This window comes from Sinohyriopsis cumingii, chromosome 1 (genome assembly GCF_028554795.1).
Source record: "Sinohyriopsis cumingii isolate HCF-2022 chromosome 1, ASM2855479v2, whole genome shotgun sequence".
Lineage (NCBI taxonomy): Eukaryota > Metazoa > Mollusca > Bivalvia > Unionida > Unionidae > Sinohyriopsis > Sinohyriopsis cumingii.
Genome location: NC_142961.1, coordinates 85,860,609 through 85,885,401, shown reverse-complemented (window position 1 = coordinate 85,885,401; position 24,793 = coordinate 85,860,609). Strand labels below are relative to the sequence as shown.

Here is a 24,793-nt window from a genome sequence, read left to right as displayed (position 1 = left end):
GTCCCTTTATAAGTAGAGTGGCTGAATTTCTTTTGTTTTGAGTAGAAAAAATGCTTAGTTTCTGTTATCAAGGGCTGTAAGGCAGCCCTTTCCAACACTCAAACTATGCCATTTGTGCAGACTAACATGGCAGTCCTGATCAGCTGCTAAGACTGGTGTCTTGCTTGCTAATGCTTAGTCTTCAGCTAAAAATGCCTGTTCACCCTTGAGTCATGCTTCTTTCAAGAACCTTGCCCTTCTTAGTATCCGTGAGAGAGTGGAATGAGCTTCATGCTCTGTCCATTGAGCAAGGTTGTCTAAGGTTTGATGGAAATAGTCAGTTAGTTTCTCTCCTTTGCCAACCAGTTGTTTCTGTGCAGGGATGAGCTATATAGACATTTTATGCCAAGTTTTTCATGTTTATTTACATTTTATAAGGAATAAACATCCTTTGCTCCCCCTTAAGTGAGCAGCAGATATTTTGACTTTACAATTTTCAGGTGGATTACCATGACTGTCAATAAAACTTGTCAGTCCCTTGTTGAGAGACCTTTCTTTTATGAAGATTAAAATCCCATGGTGTTGAAGCCATTGACACATCATGGATGTGTTTTATTTGTTCATCTCTGGAAAATGTGCTAAAAACCATTTTTTTTACAATCACACACAACCTTCTGCCTTTGCATGATTCGCCAAACCAAAGGCACATTTTCTTCAGGGTTGATGGTAGTAGCACAGAAGTGGTCCATGTGAGACCACAGTACTACACTTCTACAGTAAGGGTGATTAGTTTTTGCATTTTCCTTCACCATTTTGCTGGGTCATTTGGCTCCCACCAAACTGGTGAATTCAGCTATGCAATAGCACATACAGATTAAGAAACATTGATGTGCATGCTGAATTTGAAGAAAATATAGTGAATTTAGAGTGGAATTGAGGCATCTTCATCTGAACTGTTAACAAAAATTAAAACAGCTGATCATGAGTTTCAGTGTTGTGTGGAGATCAAAATGGCAGACAGTACTAAAGAGTTGTGATCTGGGTGCTGATTTAGATTAAAACAGCTGTTTGTTGGCATTATTTTATGTAGTGTTGTGTGGTCTTGACTTCCTTGAGTGGATTGTAACCGATCATTTGGGCTTTTTTACTTGGATATTGGGAGTTTAACGGTTGATAGACAGTTGAGAAATTTGGTTTGTAATGTTAGCCTGTACACTGAGATTGAAGAGACATTGATTCAACACACAGATGAAAATTTACACTATCATTTGCATCTGATGTGGGATCAGAATCTTTGGCAATGAGTTGCAGAAACAAACCTTGACACAGAATTTGGTCAGGAAGAATCCACAATCAGCACCGAAACATGTCCAGTTGATATTCCTAATACAAGCAGCATAGACCCAATTCACCATTGTATAATGCTCTGGCAGATCAGTCTATGTTCTGCTGATTAATCATAACAAATTACACGGACCCAGATACAAGATCTTTTTTCATTTAGGACCAAGAAGACCTAAATGTGTGTAAAGTTTAATAGTAATCATTCACATAGTTGTTCAAACAGATTGACATATATGTGACCAGTAGAGGTAAAACTGCACTGAAAGTAAGTTTATACATGTAAATGCTTTTAGAAGTATACGTCTTTGCTAGTTTGTGCATCTTGACTTCATCTGGACTGAAATGTTTTCCCCAGATCTACTCAAATACCTATCTGATAGGTTGATTCAAGATTTGTTGCCTGAAATGAAAATGTTTAAGCTGTCTTTAAGCTTTTTGGTTGATTCATATTCAGCTGTAATATTTCTTTGAAGCTGGTTTCAACTCCATACAAAAAATTTAAAAATGTGATTATTTCAATAGTTGGAATGATAAATCTAGCAGTATGGTAATGGGATTCATTTTTTAAACGCAAATGGTGAAATGCACCTGTGATTCAGGGAAGAATAAGCCATCTGTGGAGGAAGCAAAGACCAGCAAATCTGAATTTCAGAATTCCAGAACTCCTTGTTCAGAGTTTGAGCTTTTTTTTAAATTTTAACAGCAATCAGGATCATTTTTCACTTTTCACAAACTGCAAAGACCACATTGATGTTTGTTAGTCAGTTTGGCATAATTTCATCCATTAATACAACACTACTTGCAATGGGGTAGATGCAGGAATAACATCTTTTAGTGCTCAGAAAAATGCAACAAAATTCTCAGGTTTAAAGTCTCTGACCCCTCCACCCAAACACTGCCTAGAAGATTGGCAGGTATAGACCAGACTTTGTGCATGGCTTGCACTGAGGAAGAAATTCACATTTGGAGATAAAGAGGGTCAAAGGCACCATTTCTGAAAGAGTAATGTTGGTTTCTATATAAAAAAAATTATTTGTTCAACATTGGACCTGAAACCGAAGTTTGTTCATCACTTACACTTTGAATAAGGTCTGAGCATAAGTTTTTTTTAGTTTGGGGGGTCTACACTTGAAAGGTCAAGGTCATTGTGGTCCAGAATAATAGGTTGTTCAGAATCTGTTTTCATTTAGAGGAAGTTCCTTGACCAAAAATGTGGCTAGCTCACATTTAAGTTGGATGCCACGGTAGTGAGTTGAATAAGTTCCTGCACACTGGTGTATTTCAAGACCCCATGTATGTGTATATAGATCGAAAGATGAGATTTGAGACCCATTGGTCAGTTATCTCCAAAGTCAACCATACTAGTGCCAACAAAGAGCTATTAAAAACCAGACTGATATACAATCAGATGATGTGCTTTTAACAGTACTCATTGTTTTTTGCAGTTGTCACCATTATAGAATTATTTAAATTATTACATGCGATTTCCTCTTAATTTCAGTTCCAACAACTGTAAGTATTTTTTTGAAAACATGCATAGGTATTATAATAGAACCAAACTTGTTGACTTCAGAATTAAAAAGTGCAGATATTTTTTGTAATTGGATAAGGATTCTTCACTATATATACATTGCAGCTGACTTGAACGGGGTCTGACAAGCCTTGTGCCTCAAGTCCAGGGGCTACCATAAAACTGCAGATCGGCTACTTTATTATGACGTTTTGTAGCAGTATATCCTTCTAATGATATGCTGAGATTTATACATAACAGATTAATTGTGAATAAGAACTTGGAAAATAAATTAAGCCTTGAAGCTAAGTTCTAAGCTCAAATACTTTCTTTGTACAACTGAATTCTGAATAGACTACCTTGTCCTTTACCTGCAATCCTACTTGGCAGACATGTGATTTTGAACTTTGTTAGATCCTGTTTGCATATCATAGTAACAAGCAGTGAATCAAGTTGGGTCTAAGATTCAACACAAATGGCACTACTGTTTTTGAAGGAACAAATACAAAGATCTAAAAATATGAACAATTTCAGTGGGGTTTGAGAGATCTTGTACCAAGATGCTAGGGCTAGCAAGGGACTGCATGTTGAGTATGAAAAAACAAAAAAGAAAAAGAGGAAGTTTAAGAAAAATAACCCCAAAACATTGTTATGGAAGGCATGTTTGAAAATGTATATGATTTTAATGTCATTATACAATTCTATTGTAGAGACCCACAGCTAAAAAATTAAGAGCTGCAAATTGAATTAAAGCATTAAAAAATTGAGCCAAATTCAACAGTTAAAATCGTTATACACTGGCGTCATAACTAGGTTCTTCCTAATTCAAAATATCCTGTACTATGAAACAGTTTGGAGATTACAAGTGAGTGGAGGTTTGACTACTGTTGAAAGTACTTTCAGCTCCAGAAATAGTTTTTTCTTTATGACTCAAATATGAATGGATCAGTTGTAGTAGTAGCATATGTTTCCCTTGACATTATGTATCTGTCAGTTTATTGCACCGTTAATCCCACCCACCCACCTACTCCAAGCCTTGGGACCATACGAGTCTTGCATTGTCTAGAGCACTGTTGGGTATGCAAGGAGATGCCATCAGATGTGAGGCATAAGAGTAAAGTGGGCTTTGAGTTGAAACCTTGTATTGAAAAGTCTATCCTTTGCTGTTGTGTAGGAATTAATCTGATAAATTGTGAATGTTATAGGTTTTGAAACCACGGCTCTCTGTACTCCTGGTGATGTCTTCCCTGATCCAAAAGACTGCCAATCCTATTGTCATTGCACCTACAAACTGACTGTGATAAAGAAGAAATGCCGTCCAGAGCAGGTGTTCAGTTCATCCAAGAAACGATGTGTGTCCAAGGGTACCAGTGATGATGACTGCAGCAGAGGTGAATGATATTCTTATCTTTCATGGCAGGATAATGGAAAACATTTTAAGATAAACATTGTTTAGATAGGGTTATATTCTTTGAATACTAATGAAGCCCATTTTTTATACTGGTAAGGCTTTGTTATACAAGCCAGTTGTTTGATGTCTCTTGTCTCTGGAGTTCATCCAGACAGTGCTTTGTTTCTGTACTTTACAGAGGGTTTGAAACTGATTAAGGACTCACTCCATTGGTTAAATATCTGCTATCAAACACAAGCATCATGATGTGAAGATGCTGCTTTTCTGAACATTGTTTGCTTATTATATTGATTTTTTTTCTCCCAAAATACTTTTAAAAAGTCTGTTTCACATTCACCCAGTCTGACTTTGTGCCATGTGCTCATGTGCAACAGTGCATTATCATTCTGTTCCTCATGACACCATTCTGAACACATTGAAGAAAATGCTCATATGAAGAAAAAAATATTTGTGTTGGTTTGCTGTATATGGTACAATGATATCCTTATTTCTTTGCTAGAGAAACATTTCTCCATAATTATGACAAAGATTGTTTTGATAGTCCAGTGATGGCTTTTGAGTGTTTCACACACATTGAGCCACCTACCCTCCCCTACTCATCATGGGTTTGGGATTTGTTTGTCAGAATTGTAATGGGTCATGAAAATGTTCCATTAATGTTTTTACTTGGAATGTTTACAAGTTGCATGGGGGTTTTTGTTAAATAAGTTTGTTACCTAATGTTGATTGCATTATTAATATCAAAATAATCTCCAAGCACCTGTTTAATGCTGGTCACATTAATATATTTCATAGATGACATTTCTGTTTATAAATCATTTAGTAGTCGAATTCAGTGTTCCTTGTACAAAAATGTTTGTGGTCAGAGAGGTTAGGCAAAGGACAAGAATTGGCCAGGCAAAATGAGCATTGCTAATCGGAGACCCTTAGTTGCAACCTCCAGGTTGATTCTTCTAACATGCCCTTTGCACCTCTTGGATGCTGCAGCATTACAAGTGGGGATTTTGTCAGGGTTGTTTGCTTGCCTCCTTGTTAAAGAGGTTTGGAGTCGTAGGCCAGGTCCATAGCAACTATAGGATCTGTTCTTGGAGGCTTCCTTCAATTTGTTGTGATCTGCAGTGATTATTAGATGTGCAGTGATTGTTAGAGGCTGTTGCAAAGACATCAAGGCATGCATTGTTTGTGTTCATGACATTGTCTCCTCAACCTTGCAGAGATGTTGATTTGATATATCAGTGTTTTTGCTAGAGCATAGCTATGTTGTGGAGTGGGGTAATAGGAGAGTTGACTATTTTTGCAAATTGATCTGTCCTATGGATCACTCAGGTAGTGTTCACGTATTGGTCAGTATCAGGTGGGAACCAGTGAGAGGGATTATGTTGCTGGTCCTTTAAATCCTGAGAGGCAATGGGTGGAATGAGACTGCCAAACAAAGTTTCCGATTCCATGAGTGCAGCCCACTCCACAACTATTCGGCCTCAGTTCTGAAGCAGACCAGTCTGAACTGCACACAGACAGGTGAACCTTTGCAGAAAGTTTGACAAGTTGGGGATTTCTAAAAAGTGGCCAGGACACAAAAATGATGGATCCAATAAACAAAATAAAACAAAACGTTTCCACTTCTGCACATGTGTGAGCAAAATAGCCAATGAAAAATGATCTTTCTAACACAACTAAGCATCGAGCCAAATGGAAATCACGTTGACACAGATTTACTTTGATATATTCTGAAGCAGCCCCCAAAATGTTTCCTACTTATATTTCAGATGAAAATGAAAAAAATCTCCAGAGGTTAATGAGTTATCAGAACTCCTTCCTCTCTCAATGACCCCATCTTCATCAAATATGCACAGATTTAAGGAAGAGGTGCACACCATTCTTCAGAAGGGTGCGGTAGTGAGGGTCAAAACATTCAAGTAATCCATTGTACTTGCTGATATTTCTGGTGCCTAAAATAGGTGGACAGCTGAGGTTCATTATAAAGCTTTCCACCATTAATAAATTTACATGAGGAAAATTTCTAAATGGAAACTGCAGCATCCGTCCTGAGTACTATCAGGCATTGATCTTCAGGATACTTATTTCCACATCCAGTCTTTTCTTTGCACATAAAATACTTTGGTTTTTTGGGGTGATAGAAAGTATTTAATTTCTGAGCCATGCCATTCAGTCTAGCCATAGTGCCCAGGATCTTTGCCAAAGTGTAGGGAATGGTGGCTACACACTTGATTTCTGGGAATTCTTTTTGTCCAGTACTTGTCAGTTTCCTTACCTTTTAGAGTCAGGTCTGTTGTTCCCCAGAATGGAGAAATGAATCCTTAGCAGCATACCTTCTATATTTCCAGGCAATGTTTGGGTTTTCTGTGACTTGCATGTTTTGTAGTCCTAAAGTGGGGGGTCATTGCCTATGATAAGAAAGCTAGTCACCAAGCTGGAGAAAAAACTATCTTTTTCATATAAGCCTGTAGAATATGATTGAAAATTCAAATATAAATTTTAAAAAGCTGGTTCACTTGGCATTGTCAGATATTATCACCATATATATGTGCAAACACTATATAATTACATCCACACTGATACCTGCATAATTGGATTCGGTCTTTTCTACTCTTGATAGTAGGTCAGCAAGGGGAGTTTGAAAATAATGCAAGTGTCTTATATGTTCATCTTTGCATCCATTAGAGATTGGATGGTACTGTTGTTTCAAACTTCCCAGCTGGATTCTCTGCACGAATCATGATCAGAAAGAACTACTTGTTCTTGATAGCCATAATTAATGTTGACTTTATCAGAACTACTTGTTCTTGATTGCCATAATTAATGTTGGCTTTATCAGAACTACTTGTTCTTGATTGCCATAATGTTGGCTTTATCAAAACTACTTGTTCTTGATTGCCATAATGTTGGCTTTATCAGAACTACTTGTTCTTGATTGCCATAATGTTGGCTTTATCAGAACTACTTGTTCTTGGTAGCCATAATGTTGGCTTTATCCGAACTACTTTTGTTCTTGGTAGCCATAATGTTGGCTTTATCTGAACTACTTTTGTTCTTGATTGCCATAATGTTGGCTTTATCAGAACTACTTGTTCTTGATTGCCATAATGTTGGCTTTATCAAAACTACTTGTTCTTGATTGCCATAATGTTGGCTTTATCAGAACTACTTGTTCTTGATTGCCATAATGTTGGCTTTATCAGAACTACTTGTTCTTGGTAGCCATAATGTTGGCTTTATCCGAACTACTTTTGTTCTTGGTAGCCATAATGTTGGCTTTATCCAAACTACTTTTGTTCTAGATTGCCATAATGTTGGCTTTATCAGAACTACTTGTTCTTGGTAGCCATAATGTTGGCTTTATCAGAACTACTTGTTCTTGATAGCCATAATGTTTGCTTTATCAGAACTACTTGTTCTTGACTGCCATAATGTTGGCTTTCTCCAAACTACTTGTTCTTGATTGCCATAAAGTTGGCTTTATCCGAACTACTTGTTCTTGATTGCCATAATGTTGGCTTTATCCATAATGTTAGCTTTATCCAAACTACTTGTTTTTGATTGCCATAATGTTGGCTTTATCCGAACTACTTGTTCTTGATAGCCATAATGTTGGCTATATCAGAACTGCTTGTTCTTGATTGCCATAATGTTGGCATTATCAGAACTACTTGTTCTTGGTAGCCATACTGTTGGCTTTATCAGAACTACTTGTTCTTGATAGCCATAACGTTTGCTTTATCCAAACTACTTGTTCTTGATTGCCATAATGTTGGCTTTATCAGAACTACTTGTTCTTGGTAGCCATAATGTTGGCTTTATCAAAACTGCAACCAATGCAGTTTGACCACAGAAACATGCTTGGCTCTATAGAAAAGTCAATATATATTGTATTTTGGACTGACCATTTTATTGGGTGTGATGGGGAGGAGGGGGAGGGGACAATATGAAGTTTGATGAGGGCTTTAGAGGTAATACAGCAGTAATAAATGCTTCTGTTCAGTATGAGTGTTAATGCTGTATCATTGAAAATGAACTGTGCAAGCACATTCAATTTATTTGATGGCAAAATTGTCCTGAAAAAGCATGGGTCATTGAGTAGACAAGTTTTTTAACAAAATTAAGATAACAATAGCAATGAAAGCTAATATGACTGTTCAGTTCAGCATGTCATATAGTACATGTTATGTACAGGTGGAACTCCTGTTTTGGCAGATGTCATACACTCCAGAATGACTTGTTTTCTGCAGTATGTGCAAATAATTTAGTCCCCCACCCCACAATAAACCAATAGTATATGGTTTGAACAACTATTCCAACAGCTCAACTAGCATGCATTGTGTTTATATATACAGTAAAATCTGACTTCAAAGAAATATTGCCACCATTCATAAACTTCACCAATAATCTTTAATACAGATGGCTTGAACATCTCATTCAAAGCAGTGATATGTAATAAATTTTATTCAACAAGCATCTAGCAAATCTGATTTACTCATCACTAAAAATGAATTGGGTTGTTCCACATTGTAAATTTTACCTATGCAAATTAAGCTCCACCACTGCAGTCTTCAATGGACTTGACACATGACCCCTTGCTATTGCCTGTCAATGTCAAATGTTGATTGTACCTGAACTCTTTTGCTTTTTAATTGATTTGTGACTATAAGAGTTGCTGTTCTTGCTGTAAACTGGAAAATGGACTTAATTCAGAGGTTTTACAAATATTCCATGTTTTTCCATTCTCATAAAAGAACCAAGTATTTTAAAAAAGGTGTGGGTGAGTGTATTTGATAGCTTTATGCATTTATGTCTGCCAAATATTTTGAAAAATTGGCAGTGAACAGTTGTCCCTTGAACTATGAATGCATCAAGATGTATTAATGTTGATTTTTTTAGATGTGAAAGCAGAGAAAACGCAAGGTGTAATAAGGTTGCCATTTTGAGAAAATGTTAATCTTGATTGCCAGTGCCTGTTGATATTTCTAGATCAGCTTGTTGCTGTCACAAGGATTAATTTGCTGTTCACTTGTTATTTATCTGGTCCATAAGTGACCATGTTTGTGTCGCTAAAAACAAACAGGGCAAAACAAACCATGCTAATTGAAATGACTGCTCTGCAGCCCCAGGACATAACCTCCAACCACATGCTCAACCTCAGTGTCATGAATTATATAAATACTAAATATTGTTGCAATGAATTCCTGCAAGAATGAAATCCTAAATTGTTCATCTTGTGTCATTTGAGGAAAAGATGGCAAAACTAGCCATGTTAATCAAAATTACATCCCTGCAACCTCATGATGCAAGCTTCAATGGCATACTTGATCTGTGTCATGAACCATGTTGACACAAGATAGTTGCAGTGTTTCCCATAGGAACAAAACCCTTTTATTCATCTGTAATTCTGCATTGTCAGCCATGGGTTCTTGCCAAAAGTTCATGTGCAACTGCATCTGGCTTTTACTTCTGGCCATAAACATCATCTGCCATTATGGTAGCAGTGCTGATCAGTGCACTGAACATTTGCTGTAGGAAGGATTGTTGCACACTTGGCACAAAATAAAGAAAACAGTCCAATTGTCTTTTACAGGAGTCTTAAAATGTGAGGAAAAACCCTGAACTAAAGAAAAACAAGTACTAAATTTTTGCTAGTAGCTAAAACCACAAACTGGCCATCACTTTGGACATGTGTACTGACCAGTCACATGACATGTGTACCACATTGGGTCACTTACGGTAGAAAAGGTTCAATGGAATTGCTTCATGACAATTAGCTGTATAAACTGCCCCGAGGTTAGTATTATATAAGCTTTAAGCAGGACTGTTACCATTTATACATGTTACACATTATGGGTAAATATTGTGATGGGGGTTTTTGCCTCCGAAAATTACTGAAAATTTTGTTTCAAAACTTGACTGTCAAGAGTTATGGAGTATTTTTAGCATGACGCATGTTAATGGCACTTAGCTCTACAAGACAAAACTTAGTAGTCAGATTACTTTTTATCTTTATCTGACCTTGCACTCTGACCTTGCACCTAGACCTGGTACCCAGTGTAAGATTCCATTGTTTCTTCTCTTGATGGTCCGAAAAGCAAATTGGGATTCTTTTTTGTTGTACAAGAGTTTTCTAGGGTCTATTACTCAGTACCACCCAAACTGTGGTACAATAAAGAAAAATTGGTTGTTCCATTGCATGCTTCCAAACCTCAATCCTTTATGCATCAGATGCATTGGGGGGTATTTGTCTAGAACCAATAGAAGCAACTCTCCAGTGCCTTAGACCCCTGGAAGAAAGTCTCATCCACATAAACAACTTGGAAATGAGGGTTAAAATTATCAGCACAAGAAATGTTTTGATATAAAAAATAACTTGTGTTTTAAATTTCTTGAAGTTGACATTTATTCCGAAGTATATATTGTATGGAACCCATTTCCTACGATTGTTTTTAACCAACATGTATACTATTAATCACCCTAATTTTCCTTTTAATCTATAATTACCCTTTATACATACTGTTCACATTGATTGGAAACCTTTGTTATCCTCACCATCTCATCATTGTTTGTACTTTTATAAGTCATTGATAATAAACATTTTTGATAATCTTTATATTTTTGTGGCACTACCGATATAGCCTTCTAGTTCTAATGCACCATAAAATCCACAATCAACCAATATCTTTGCCCTTAAAGAGTATCTAGACAAGTCAAGGGTCATTGTATGATGGTCTCCTCAGATAATGTATCAGTGATTGTAATCTTCGGACGACAAGGAGGCACTCTTGTACCTTCTGTGCTGGGAGAGATGGTACCCTCCCCCCCCCCCCGTTGGGCACATTCTAGAAAGAAAAATGTCCAGGAGAGGCAGCATAGTTTTTGCAGAATGATCTCCACATTAGGCATTTGCAGACTCCTTGTTTCATCTATGGGGCCAACCTCTTGTGGCTTACCACAAGACTGAATAACAAGCTTCCATTTTATGTCTGCCTAGTCCCATATCTAGCCTGGGCAGTGGACACCTCCAGCATGAGGTGGGATCAACTGTTCATACACATATCCACCCTTCAGACTGATTCCACAGGTTACATTTCAAAAGGTCAGGACATCTACTGACTTCGGAATATAATCATAGCACCTATGTGCCCGTGACCTTCTCAACATTTTGATAGACCAATCTAAACTGGCTCAAAGCATCTGTCACAAGGGGTATCTTCACAAGGATTTTCAGATTCTCCATCTTCACACTTTGCTCATTTCAAAGCATTCATTCAGTTGTTGTTTTTTCAAAAACTAGATTGCCAACTGCATCATTCATGCCCAGAGGTGATCTACACCTAAGTCTGATATTAAATGGTTAATCTTTTGTGATTAGTGCATCTGTCTATCTGTCTCTCTCTACACAGTATCAGATTTTCTACTCTTCCTGAGAAAAAAATTATTGTTCAGCTTCCACAGTAAAAGATTATAGGGCAGCCTTATGAAATGTGCTTAAATTATCCTTGGTTTCAGCCACTAGATCAAATCCTCAGTTGGTGTCTTGCTCATTGATGCCAAGATGGAATCTTTTTATGGGCCTTAACAAAACCCTGTTCTGAACCTTTGAGAAAGGCATCATTTGAAAATCTTGCATGTAAAGTCTTTCAGCAACTATTCTTGGTTAGTCCCTGTCTCCAGGTACAAAGAATTCATTACTGTGGCCAGTGATAGATGATGGTACAAGTATTTAATTTGCCTGATACGTGAGGAGTATTAAATTTAGTTCTGGTACATTTGCTGTGAGGCAGAGTGTATTAAGTTTTATCTGTACATATCTGTTGCCAATTTTCTTTCCGTGAAATTACTTAGTTGTCCACCGTCAGCAGTTACCAAACTTTGCCAAGAGTTTGCAGTTTGAATATGGAAGATGCTGTTATTGGTCCATAGACAAGGTCATGGGAACTCAGAAAAGTAGAATACCTTATGCACAGTAACATTAGTGCTAATCAATTAGCTTTGTGCAAGGTTGGCACTGAGAAAGTTGCCATAATCCATTTTAGGGTCCATTGGTCATGTTCACTGCTTCTGATTGAAGAGAAATGGTTTCAGCACACTAACATTTGTTGAACATCTGACTTTTGGATGACAACTTTGGCTTAGGTATGAGAATATAGATTTTTTGTTAAAGACTAAAGGTGAATGTGATTTTGTCTGCAAGAAGAAAAAGGTTTTCAAAAATTTGTTTTGGAGCAAGTTCCTTAACCAAAATGAGTAGATTGCTTGCACATGGCACTGAAATTGGACACATTTGATTACATTATAGATTAATTAAAAAAAAGTAGAGACAGCAACTCATATTAAATTTCAAACATTTTCAAAAAGTATGTGCCTTATTCAAGACGAGGAAAGTAGTTGTGTGCTAAGTGTCATAACCACCAGTCCCCAGATACGTACCAAGCAATGACATGACACAACAAACAAAAGATCAGTCCTAAAACCTTGCCGATTTTCAGCCCATTTGTACAAGCTCATCCATTTCCTCAATGCATCTATCACATGAATAAGAGGAAGGGATTGTCCAACATGCCTACAATATTTTCCATGCAAAAATGTCATCCTGAATTTGCTACGATACACTGATGGTATTTTGAAGTAATGATAGCTTTTATTGCAAATGACAGCTTGTAGAGTGGTGTTGAAAATACATTTAGCTCCAGAAGTTCTGTACTGTTTAGATGTTGATCATTTTCTTTTCAAGAATACAAAGACATGAAAAGATTATAAAGTTTAAAATGTTTCATAAAAGAAATGAAAATGGATTGAATTATAGAAATTTCAAATAAGGTATATTGTAATAATTTACTGATTTTTATGGTTAGTTCAGAGTGAGAAGTTATTTTCTTTAAGACTGAAATATGATTATTGAATTATTTCCTTTAAATTTCATAGAAGGTGAAGAGACCATTATCTCTAAGTGAATATATTTGATGTGGTTACATATAGTTATCCACCAACTTGAGAGAAATGTGACACATTTATGACGTGATTTCATAGAAAAAAAATTTAATTAATTTTTTTTAAGATGACAAAAATGAGATTATTTCTCAGAGAAAATTTGGGGTTTATAAATGGTTAAAATTATTGGTATTAAAGTTAACTGTATTACCCATTTTTCAAAGAAACAGGCAGTGAAAGCAAAAAATTGATCTGCGATTTTGAACTTCACAACCACTCTTTGGAATGCGCCTATTACCTAAGTTGGGGGTAGCTCTACTGTTCCCCATGTCCTTGTTTATTTTTGTCACTGTCACACATTCATTATGTTTTGGTCAGTTTGTATGAACACATTTCAAGGTGATCTGTAGTTTACATATCTCATCAAATAGTCCCACCCATCTCCATAGCTTGGGAGATTGTTACATTACACTGTAAGAAAATCCACCACTGTCTAGAAAATTGCTTGGTATGTAGGTAGAGATCATCAGACATGAATCATAAGAGTAAAATGATAAACTAGATGTTGAGTTAATTTTGAAAATCTGTAGGCATTAATGTAAAAAATGTTGGCTGTTCTAGCAACTGAGACAACAGCTTCTCTCTGTACTCCTGGTGACTCCCTCCCTGACCCAGATGACTGCCGATCCTATTACCATTGCACCTTTAGTCAGACTGTAATCAAGAAGGACTGTCCTGTAGACAAGGTCTTCAGTCGATCCAAAAAACGATGCGTGTCCAAGGGTTCAGGCTTTGATGATTGCAGCATAGGTGAGTGATATTGTTTTCTTTCCTGACCAGATAATAGAAAAATGCTTGACAAGTATGAACATTGCTTGTGTTGTTACAATACAAATGAGGTCTGGTTAGTGAACTTGTCAAGTGTTGAATTTGTAGGCACTTGAGTGATAGAAGGCCAGTGAAGCCTCTTGTTGAGAATTTAGTCAGACATTGCATTGGCTGTATCATACAGATGATTTCATAAGGATCATTTTCTCATTCTATTGTTTAAATGAAACATTGCTATTAACATGAGTATGTGAATATGCTACTTTTCAGAACTGTTTTTACTCTTTAGATTTCAATATACCCTACAAGTGCCTATACAGTGGACTATTAAACACTGGACAGATGTATAATGTCATGTTCAGAGTACTCGTGTGTATTCTAGCAGTTGATATTTATGACGTGTACTTTAATAACTGCACCTTATTCTCTTAATTTCAGTTGTCTCAACAGAAGGTAAGTACATTTATTTTGAATATATACAGTACTAAGTTAATATAACCTAACTTGTCTTCAGTATTAAAAATATGTCAGCTAGTGTTGGAGATGATGCACAGATATTCAACTATCCATACATTACAGCTCAGTTGACTTTTTGTAGTTGTGATTCAACATTTAGAAATCATAATTCTGTGTTAACATGTCGGGCCAAGCCATAATCACAAGCTCCTCATGCAAGCTAGGGACAACCTTGCAAACACATATACCATGCAGGCTAGTATTCTGAACCTTGCAGCAAACTGGTGTAAATCAGCACTGAATAAACTGTCAAGTTTGTATGGTTCTTTATGGCAGGCCTGCACAAATATGCACTGAATAAACTGTCAGATTTGTATGGTTCTTTATGGCAAGCCTGCACAAATATGCACTGAATAAACTGTCAAGTTTGTATGGTTCTTTATTGCAAGCTTGTGCAGACTTACAGAATTTTGCTGCAAGTTTGTGCAGTCCTAAATATTGTAATGTACATACTTATGAAAACCTAAATTATGTAATGAACAAACTTGCATAGACAAACAAGCTTGCACATTATTGCATGAACAAACAAGCTTGCAAGTTCATTGCTTTAAACATATTGCATGCAAATATGACAATACAGAGCATTGAAGAATACTCTTCATAAGGCTAAAAATTTTGCAGTTAGAAAAAAGATTATATGTCAAATCTGAAATAAATGGAACACATTTAAACTATTTCTGAAGTAGATTTATTTGCAAATATGCAGTTTGAAACAGCCTTCTTTCAAGCAAAAAGTTTTAAAATCTGTTTTATGAAAAATTAGAACTTATAAAATTTTGTTGCTTCTCTGTATGTTAAGTTGTAGGGTGTTAAGCCCTACAACACCGACAACATCCTAAATTTTAGTTTTACCATCCAATAAAGGCTACAACATCTGTCAAATAATTGGTACTTTAGATCTTTAAACAGAAAAGAAAAACAATGAAATTACTTACTTCATACTTAAGACCTTTGAGGTAGACTCACTGCCATCTTTGAAAATTAAAATGTTTTAAATTAGATGAGATGACCTCTGAAGTTGTCCCTGTTACAGTTAACATGTGGATGATGGCTGAATTTGGAGAGACAAAAATCCCTAATAAAAGCAGAATGAGATTAACAGGCAAACATATCATTTACCTATTATCAATCTATTGGTAACTAATTGTCATGACAACACAGGTACAGCAGTAAATAAATTGTTTCACAGATTATGTGGAGCAAGACTACAAAGCCATCTGATCAGATGCGTTGAATTGTAAGGAAATACTGAGCAGCAGAGTTTAAAGCAGCCACAAACTGCAGTCCTGTAAACTGGCAAAATGAAATACAATCTTGATTTTACTCAGCATGACAACTGTGATTTTAAATTATCTATGGGGTTCCATGATTTGTTGCTGCACATGTGTTAGTGCTGCTTGCAGTGAAATTTCTTGAATTAATAAGCTAAAGTTCAATCTTGAAAACGTACTAGCCTGTTTGAAAGTGAGGCTGCCATGGTAGGTCCTTGTTCTAGTATCTCAGAGATGTTCTGTCCATATTTGGAATTCATAAGCTAGTCTCAAGTCTGTAAATGAGGGAAGTAACTATTGTTGAGGTCACTGCTAAATTAGGTCTGTCATGGAAAACCACTTTTATCTTGCATGATTTTATTTGTTTTTTTTATAAAAAAAAGCAAACTTCATGCAACTTAATTCTTTTTTAATGCTGACAGAATGGGATGGGTCTCAAGTCTTTTTCTTTCTCAAAGAAAACAATAAGTATATACATTTTAAAGTATTTATTTAGTATGAAAATGACTGCCAATTATTTTCTCTTCTGGCAGCAGATGATAATAATCACTGTTGTAATGATACTGTTTCACACTGTTCACAACAATACTTGTAGTAATAACAGGGACATGTATAACATGCTTGAAAAGAAACAAAGGATTCAGAACAATGGAATTTGATAAAAGGGTGACTTTTCTCACCCTTTATTGGTAAAAGATGCCATTGTTTAAGCATTGTTATTGTATAGAAATGTATAATAAAAGGAAATCAAATGGTATTTACTTTTTAAATCTGTCATGGAGTTTATTATTATTATCATTATTATTATTATTATTATTATTATAGGTTTTGATATTTACCACATTAAAAAAGTGCATAAATCTGGTAATATTAAATAACAAAATATAATTACTGGAAATTAAATGTTGATTTGGTTGAGGGCATCATTAGCAGTTATTTCTTTTAGATTTGAAACTTGAAATTTTTTAAAAATTCTGATTTTTATACCATTGTTTCAAAAAGATGTGTGCAGATGGGTAACTTTAACATTAGATTCTTCTCTTTGAGTAATATTGTAATCAGACAAACTGTGTATTTGACAAAAATTTGGATGCCTTGCTTGATATCCAACATTTGCAGGTGTCTAATCAGAATCAAAAGTCCAAATTTCTCATATAATAATAATAATAATAATAATAATAATAATGAGGACTTTGTATAGCACCTAATCTTTAGAACCTCTAAGCGCTTTACAACATTAGACAACACCTATAGGATAAGAAACATAATAATATTCTTACAAAAACAAACAACACAAAATTAGAAAAACATTAAAAAATTAAAAACATGCTGAGAATATTTCAGGTAGGAAACATTATGATAACTTGTGTGAGAGATCAGAACTCGGCCATATTTTCAAACATAGATGTAATGTAGAGTTAAGTTCCTGATGTGAATGTGCAGATTCTCATGTGAGCAAATTAAGTCTGCACATGTGAACATATGGTTTTTCCTTGGTTCACAAGATGTAACAAACAGCACACATGAGCTTGCAAAATATACCCTATTTGTATACATTTCTAACAAGGTTTGCATGTGCAGTACATGAAAAGCTCATGAGAATTGGTACTGTACATATTTAATGCTGTTGTTTTTGTTGTTGTTGTTGTTGTGGGGTTTAACGCCATTTTTGAGCACATGATAGGCTATACATGGCAGCCAATATTAGTGGTGGAGGAAGAACCCGTGAAAGACCTCAAAGAACCACTGACCTACGAGAAGCTAATGGCAAGCTTTCTCAAATACCCACATTGGCTGAATCCGAGACTTGAACCCACGCAGGCAGGTGAGATGTCAGTGATCCGTAATGGAGAGTGCATTAGACCACTCGGCCACAACATATATAATGCAGTGTACACAGTAGGTGGACATTGCCCATGCAGCTTGGATGTGAAGTACTAATCCCCTTTAGCGTTGAAACCAATAAATTACAGCTTAGGAAAATGTTAGTTTTCAGAATTTTATTGAATGATGATTTATATCATTGCATCAAATATAATGCAAATTACTAGAATTACTTCTCAATATTTTACGTTGTGGGTGAAGTTTTTTATATAAATGTTATCTTTGTTCATGTAAACTTGATAAGTGCTGCTTCTTTGCTAGAGTGTACTAATGACCATCATTTTAAAGATAGACTTAGATGAAGCATGCATATTATAACCCAGAGAAATGCAGACTTAACGAAGTCAAAATTATCAAACACAAGATCTGGGAAAATTACAAACATTTGCACAACAGTAGCTGATGATAATTTATTAAATTTAGTTTATGCTCAACATGATGATCTCTAGTTATTTTAGGTACGTATTGCCTGATTTGCATTGAACTTTCTCTGATAATGACCATTAAGGGAGGAATGTTTGGTTTGGTAAGCTGATGTAATGTCGAATTATGAAGAGCAGTGCTTCAATGACTTTATTTGAACTGTATCCAATTATAGCCTCGGCTGTCTTATGGGGGAATCAGTGGATGGAGGAGTTTGTTCAGACTGGAGTTCTCACTGCAGTGCATGTGTCTTGTGGCATATATTTGGATTCTTGTAATATGGTGAATTTGCAGTTCAATCATTGCAGAGCATTTCCTCATACAACTGCCTGAGGATTCTTGATTTGACATTACCAATGGACAAATCTGTTTATACTTACCTTGCTATCTTAAAAAATGGACCCGTTTCCTGCTGTTAACATTTCATTCTTTCAGAACTTTTGGTTGTGTCCCATGTTCTGTATAGAGCAGTATTTGAGGTGCTGGTGGCAATGTGCTTTGGCTGGAAGTCAAGGTGCAAGTGCTCCTTTATTTGTGGATTCCATGGGACGTTCATTTAGCAGAGAGCTTTTTCTGTCTTACTTGATGCTCCTCCTGCTGCACCTGGGCTATGATGAGCAAAACATTTCTGGTCTTTCGTTTCATATTGGAATGGTCACAACTGCAGCTGATATGGAGGACAATTTAATTAAGACTTGAGGACAATGGTCTTCATCATGTTATACACGCTACATTAGATTTCACCCTAACAGACTTTTTGCTCAGGAACAGTTGTGTACATACATTTAGTGTCATGTGTTTTAGACACCGTTCCTTCCAAATGGATTGTCACATTCAAACTGGCATCCTCTTGGGGGCTCTCATTTTTCACATTTGAATATCAACTTCAAATTGGCATTTTCCCCCCAATCGGATACTCATATGCTATACTAGTAATGTAAGGTTCATGTCTGTTCAATACATTTTTTTATAGATTAAATAGGAAAAAATAAGAATACTTTCTTTATACTGGGATCAGCATAGCTCAATTCCACTAATCTGGGATCAACCCAGACTACTCTTATGCAAAGATCAGCCAAGCAGAGATTCAGTTAAGATGGGATCAGTCCAGAATACACTAGTATGCTGGGATCAGCCTAGTACTTAGTCTACTTAAGCTGTGATAAGCCCAGAATACACTTGAATGCTGGAATCAGCCTAGCATAGTCTGTGGAAGCTGGGATTAGCCCAAAATAGACTTTAATGCTGGGATCAGCTTAGCACCAATTATACTTGAGCTGGGATCAGCCCAGAGTATACTATAATGCTGGGATTAGCTAGCAACCCACCAGAATACACTATTATACTGGGATCAGCCTGGAGCAAAGCGTACCTTAAGCTGGGATCAGCCCAGAATGAACTCAAATGCTGGGATCAGCCTAGCTCAGATTTTACTTTTTTTTATATATATTTTAAGTATTGATGTTATTTTGGTTATGGTTTTGATGTTGCAGAATATTGGTAATAATAAGTGAGATAGAATGAATGCAAATACTTGTCTATCCTATATTTTCTTATAATGCATGTATTGTATCTTTCCTTGTACAATTCATTATATATTGTTGTGCATAAATTGAAGATATTATTTAGTTGTGTGTGCAAACATAAAAAGTGACTAATACAAATGTTTAAACCTGGTATCTATCTTCTGTTACCTTACATATTGACTTTAAAGGTGTTTTTCAGCTTGCACAGGGTGAAAGTGATGTTTGAATACACTATACGTATTTATCATTAATCAGGCATCAACAAATATATTGCATCAACCTGCTCTTTCTTTGCACAAATGACTATAATTAGTTTTGTTGCCTCAAATTAATATGCTGGGAAATCAAAGGGTCAGTAAAATTGTATCACGACTTTAATATTTCATTAAGGTTAAATATTACTGGACGCTGGAATCTGGATAGAAAGAAATTTTCTTGCAGTTTCTATGCACATAATATGTAGTGAACCAAAATTCTAAAACATTCTGTAAAAATATGTGGAAGCTTGTGCTTTTCATAAGCTTGTAAATTGCAGGTTTGCAAGAAGTGCAAGCTTGCAGATGTTGGTAAGAAAATTATGAAAAACAGTGCCATGTTTGCAGAAGCTTACCAATATTTATTGGCAAGCTTGTGCAAAGCTAACAAGGATGCATTTTGGCTTGGGAGTGCAGTGTGATGATTTTGTAATAGTAACAAGTGAGTGTATCTTATGACCGCATGTCCATTGTCAATCCTTCAACGTTTACTTGTTACCACTCTGGAGGCCATTTTTTTTCACATTTTGATCAGACTTGGAAACAGGTTTATATTAGCAGGATCTTGGTCAAGTCAGAATGTGAGCATTATAGTAGTAGAGGTCTCTATTTATAAAATGTACTTAATAATTTGCACCTGATTTTCTCTTAATTTCAGTTGTCACAATGGAATGTAAGTACATTTATTTTCATTATATACAAGTACATGTACTACCCCTAAGTTGATGTAACCAAACTTGCAACTTTAGTATTAAAAAATGGCAGCTTTGGTTGGAGATTATACAATGATCTTTTACTATCCATCATTTACACTTCTGGTGACTTAATGTAGGTCATGACTAATCCTGTGCCCATAAGCCCACAGAAAACTTCACATGAGCATGCATATGTTAAAATTGGTAGAGATAATTGTATGATAAGAGCATGGTAATTGTATTATATTGCACTACAATAGTGGACTATAGTGTTCCTCTTGTTCCTGTGTAGTTTTGTCAGTCTGCACCTGTCACTGGGTTGTGTTTAGGTCAGTTTTCAGGATACCTGCATGGGATCCAAATTGCATGAACTAATTTCTAGATTATTTTATTGACCACGTGACATAATCCCTGACCCATCTCTATAGCATGGCAGCACAAGAGTGTTACATTATAATGCAAGAAAACCCCACCACTGTCTGGAAAATTGCATGGTATGTAGGTAGAAGTCATCAACATGAGGTGTAAGAGTAAAGTAGAAACTAGACCTAGAGTTGAACCTTAATTTTAAAAAATCTATCCTTTTGAGATATGTAGGTATTAATGTGAAAAATGCTAAATGTTCTAGCAAGCAAGATGACTGCTTCTGTCTGTACCCCTGGAGACTCCCTTCCTGACCCAGATGACTGCCAGTCCTACTACCATTGCACCTACCGACGGACTGTGATCAAGAAGGACTGTCCTGCAGACAAGGTCTTCAGTCGGTCCAAGAAACGATGTGTGTCCAAGGGTTCTAGCTTTGATGATTGCAGTCTAGGTGAGTGATATTGTTATTTCTCATGGCAGGATAATGTGAAAACTCTTGACCAGGATGAACATAGGTTACATGGTCATCTTCATGCAAAACTAATGAAATCTGCTTGTTGAAGTTGGCGTCTTGAATTTTGAGGCACTTGAGCAATAGACAGCATCCATCTTGTGCCTCTTGAAAAGAAATGAGCCAGACATTGCATTGTCTGTACCTTAGATTTTAGATGGATCATGTACTCTTTCCATTGGTTAAAATGAAACACTGCTATAACACAAGAATCATTATGTGAACATTCTGCTTTTCTGAATATTTCTAGTGTACAAATATGAACTGTTTCTCCAAAATTACATTTTAAAACATGATGCACCCAGTATTCTGACAGCTTGTATGTTGTATTACATAAAAGTTTTCATTAAAAGTCTGATTTTAATTTAGAGTCCATTTTTGAGCAAACAAAATTTTCAACACACAGTGGCAGTTATCAGGACTTGCAAAAAGATGGTGAGATGGATCTAAATGAGAGTAGGTAATCCTTCGAAACTGGCTTTTTGTATATGATCCCTTTTTTGCATGAGCCACAGTGGCTCAGTGCTTAGTTGCTCTGCTCAAAGTCATAACAGTTAACCTGGTCAATTTTGATGTTTGTGTGCCATAAGCCATCAAACTGAACCCAATCAGTTTTCATTTAAAAAGGTCATTACCATATTTTGCATGCAGGATCATATGAAATCCTTATGTTCTGAGACTTCATAGAAGATATTGAAATTTTGCCTGCAATGTGACTGTGAACCATATATTTTGGCTGTAATATGACTTGCAACCATATATTAAACAATTTATAGGGGGAAACAGAATCAATTACTGTGGATAGTGATAGATGATGGCACAAGTATAAAATTTGCCTGATATATGAGAAATACTAAATTTTAATTTTATATATTTACTGTAAGACAGAGTATTAAATTCTGTCAGTTTTCTTTGTGGAATAGCTCGAGTTGTCTGCATTTTTCGCCAACAGTTTGCAATCAGGATATCGAAGAATGCTATTGATTTTGTGGTCCTTAGTCAAGGTCATGGCAACTACAAAAAAGAAAACAGCTTCTGCCCAGTAACATTAGCACTAAATCATAACTTACAACTAAGCTTTGTGTATGGCTTCCATTGAGGAAGAAGCCTATCCATTTTGGTGTTGAAAGGTCAACATCACTGTTTCTGACAGAAGAGAGAAGCTTTCCTCAGAATGTCATTTTGTTGAACATCGCAGACCTGGACCAAGCTCTGGATAGTTTGATCTTTGGGTAAGATATGAACATGTAGATTTTTAGTTCAGAAGGTGAAAGGTGAAGGTCAGTTGTTACTGGAAGAAAATCTTTGCATAACGTCTTTTGTTGTAGAGAAAGTTTCTTGACTAAACTGAGCAGATGTCTTGCACTGAGGGTAATAAAGAAATGTATAGATTGTGATTTCACAGGCCATGATTGTGAAAAGTTTCTACCATTTCAGGTAATCTTGAGACCATGCATTTTGACCAATTGGTTGAGATTTGTAGGACCCATTGAATAATAATCTTTAGATTCCATTATACCCTACAAGTGTCTATGCAAAGAACTGTTAATCACTGGACAGGTGTATAATGTGAAATTCAGAGCACTTGTTTATTCTAGCAATTGATGTGTCTATAAAATAAATACATTAATTATAACACATGATTTCCTCTTAATTTCAGCTGTCACAACAGAGTGTAAGTACATTTATTATCAACATATTCAAGTATTACCCCTAAGTTAATATAACCAAACTTCATTATTAAAAAATAGCAGCCATGGTTGGAGATTATACAAGGATATTTTACTATCCGTACATTACAGCTCAGGCTTAATGTAGGTCACGACTAATCTTGTGCCGATAAGCTCACAGAAATCCACACGGGAGCCTTGCATATATTCAGGTCTGGTAGTAAAATGGCCTGATAATTGTATTATATGGCATCACAGCAGTGACAGTGGAATATAGTGTTCTCCTTGTACTCCTGGTGACTCCACCCTGACCCAGGTGACTGCCAATCCTACTACCATTGTACCTTTGGACGGATTGTGATCATGAACTGTCCTGCTGATAAGGTTTTCAGGCAGTCCAAGAAACAATGTGTGACCAAGGGTTCTAGCATTAATGATTGTGACCTAAATGATTGATAATTTTATTTTTCATGGTAGGATAATAGGAAAACACTTGATAAGGACATGATGTTACAATATGGATGAGGTCTGCTTGGTGACATTGTCAGCTGTTGAATTTTGAGGGACTTGAGCAATAGAAGGCATCTTGTGCCTCTTGTGCAGAATTTAGCTTGATATTGTATTGTCTATACCTTACAAGGGATTTCAAATAGATTGCATACTCTTTCAATTGGGTAAATGAAAATTGCTATTGAATTTAAAAATTGTGTTGTGATCATGCTGCTTTTCTGAACATTTTTGGCTTATATAATTTTTTTTGTCTAAACATATACATCATAAATGATAGTTCTGTATGGCAGCTGGTATTCTGTACTGCATGGAACTGTAAAATATTCAGATTTTAATGAAGGTGTCGTATCTTCAGAAGAAGACGTAATCCTTAAAAATTTTCTTTATTATCTGATTCACTTTTGCATGAGCCACAATGGCTTGGTGCTTAGCATGCCAGACCTGGGAAGAAAGTGATGCAGATTTGAATCCTGCCATTGGATCAGTCTGTGTCTGGTGAAACAGTATGTTCTTCGGCAAGGTCTGAATGCATTGGAATCAAATAATCTACATGTGTCGCTCTGCTCTAAGGCACCAGAGTAAACCTGGTTGATTTTGATGTTAATGGGTCATAAGCCATCAAACTGAACCCAATCAGTTTTCATGTAGTAGAGGTCATTACCATACTTTGGATGCCAGATCATATGACATCCTTTTTTTCTCAGACTTTTTAAGAGATTTTGAAATTTTCCATGTAGTGTGACATTGAAAACATACTCAAATACTTTGTTTCTCGCTATATCAAGGTATAAAATTCATAACTGTCACCAGCGATAGGTGATGGTACAAGAATGTAATCTGCCTGATGTTTGCATACATTTTACTGTCAGGCAAAGTGTATTGAGTGTTTCTGTCAATTTGATCATATCAATTACCAATTTTATTGCTATGGAATTACACAGGTTTTCCACCATTTGCAGTTACCAAACTTTGCTGTGAATTTGCATTTAGGATATGGAAGAATGCTATCAATTTTGGGGTCCATGGTCAAGGTAACAACAACTCGGAAAATTAATGATAGTACTAAATCATATCTTATAAATAAACTTTTTGTATGGCTTGCACTGAGTAAGAAGCCTATATATTATGATCAAGATCAAGGTCACAGAAATGTTTTCTGTG

At 36.0% G+C, this 24,793-nt stretch overlaps 1 protein-coding gene across 1 annotated transcript in view; it reads left to right on the top strand.

Annotated features, from left to right (window-relative positions):
• LOC149807279 (uncharacterized) overlaps window positions 1-24,793 on the top strand; it is a 266,051-nt gene that overhangs the window by 108,728 nt on the left and 132,530 nt on the right. The window contains exons 27-32 of the mRNA XM_089953277.1: window positions 4,039-4,224; window positions 13,800-13,988; window positions 14,445-14,459; window positions 20,539-20,553; window positions 21,204-21,392; window positions 23,113-23,127. Coding sequence (XP_089809403.1) covers window positions 4,039-4,224; window positions 13,800-13,988; window positions 14,445-14,459; window positions 20,539-20,553; window positions 21,204-21,392; window positions 23,113-23,127 — 609 coding nt within the window. The remainder of the gene's footprint in view (window positions 1-4,038; window positions 4,225-13,799; window positions 13,989-14,444; window positions 14,460-20,538; window positions 20,554-21,203; window positions 21,393-23,112; window positions 23,128-24,793) is intronic.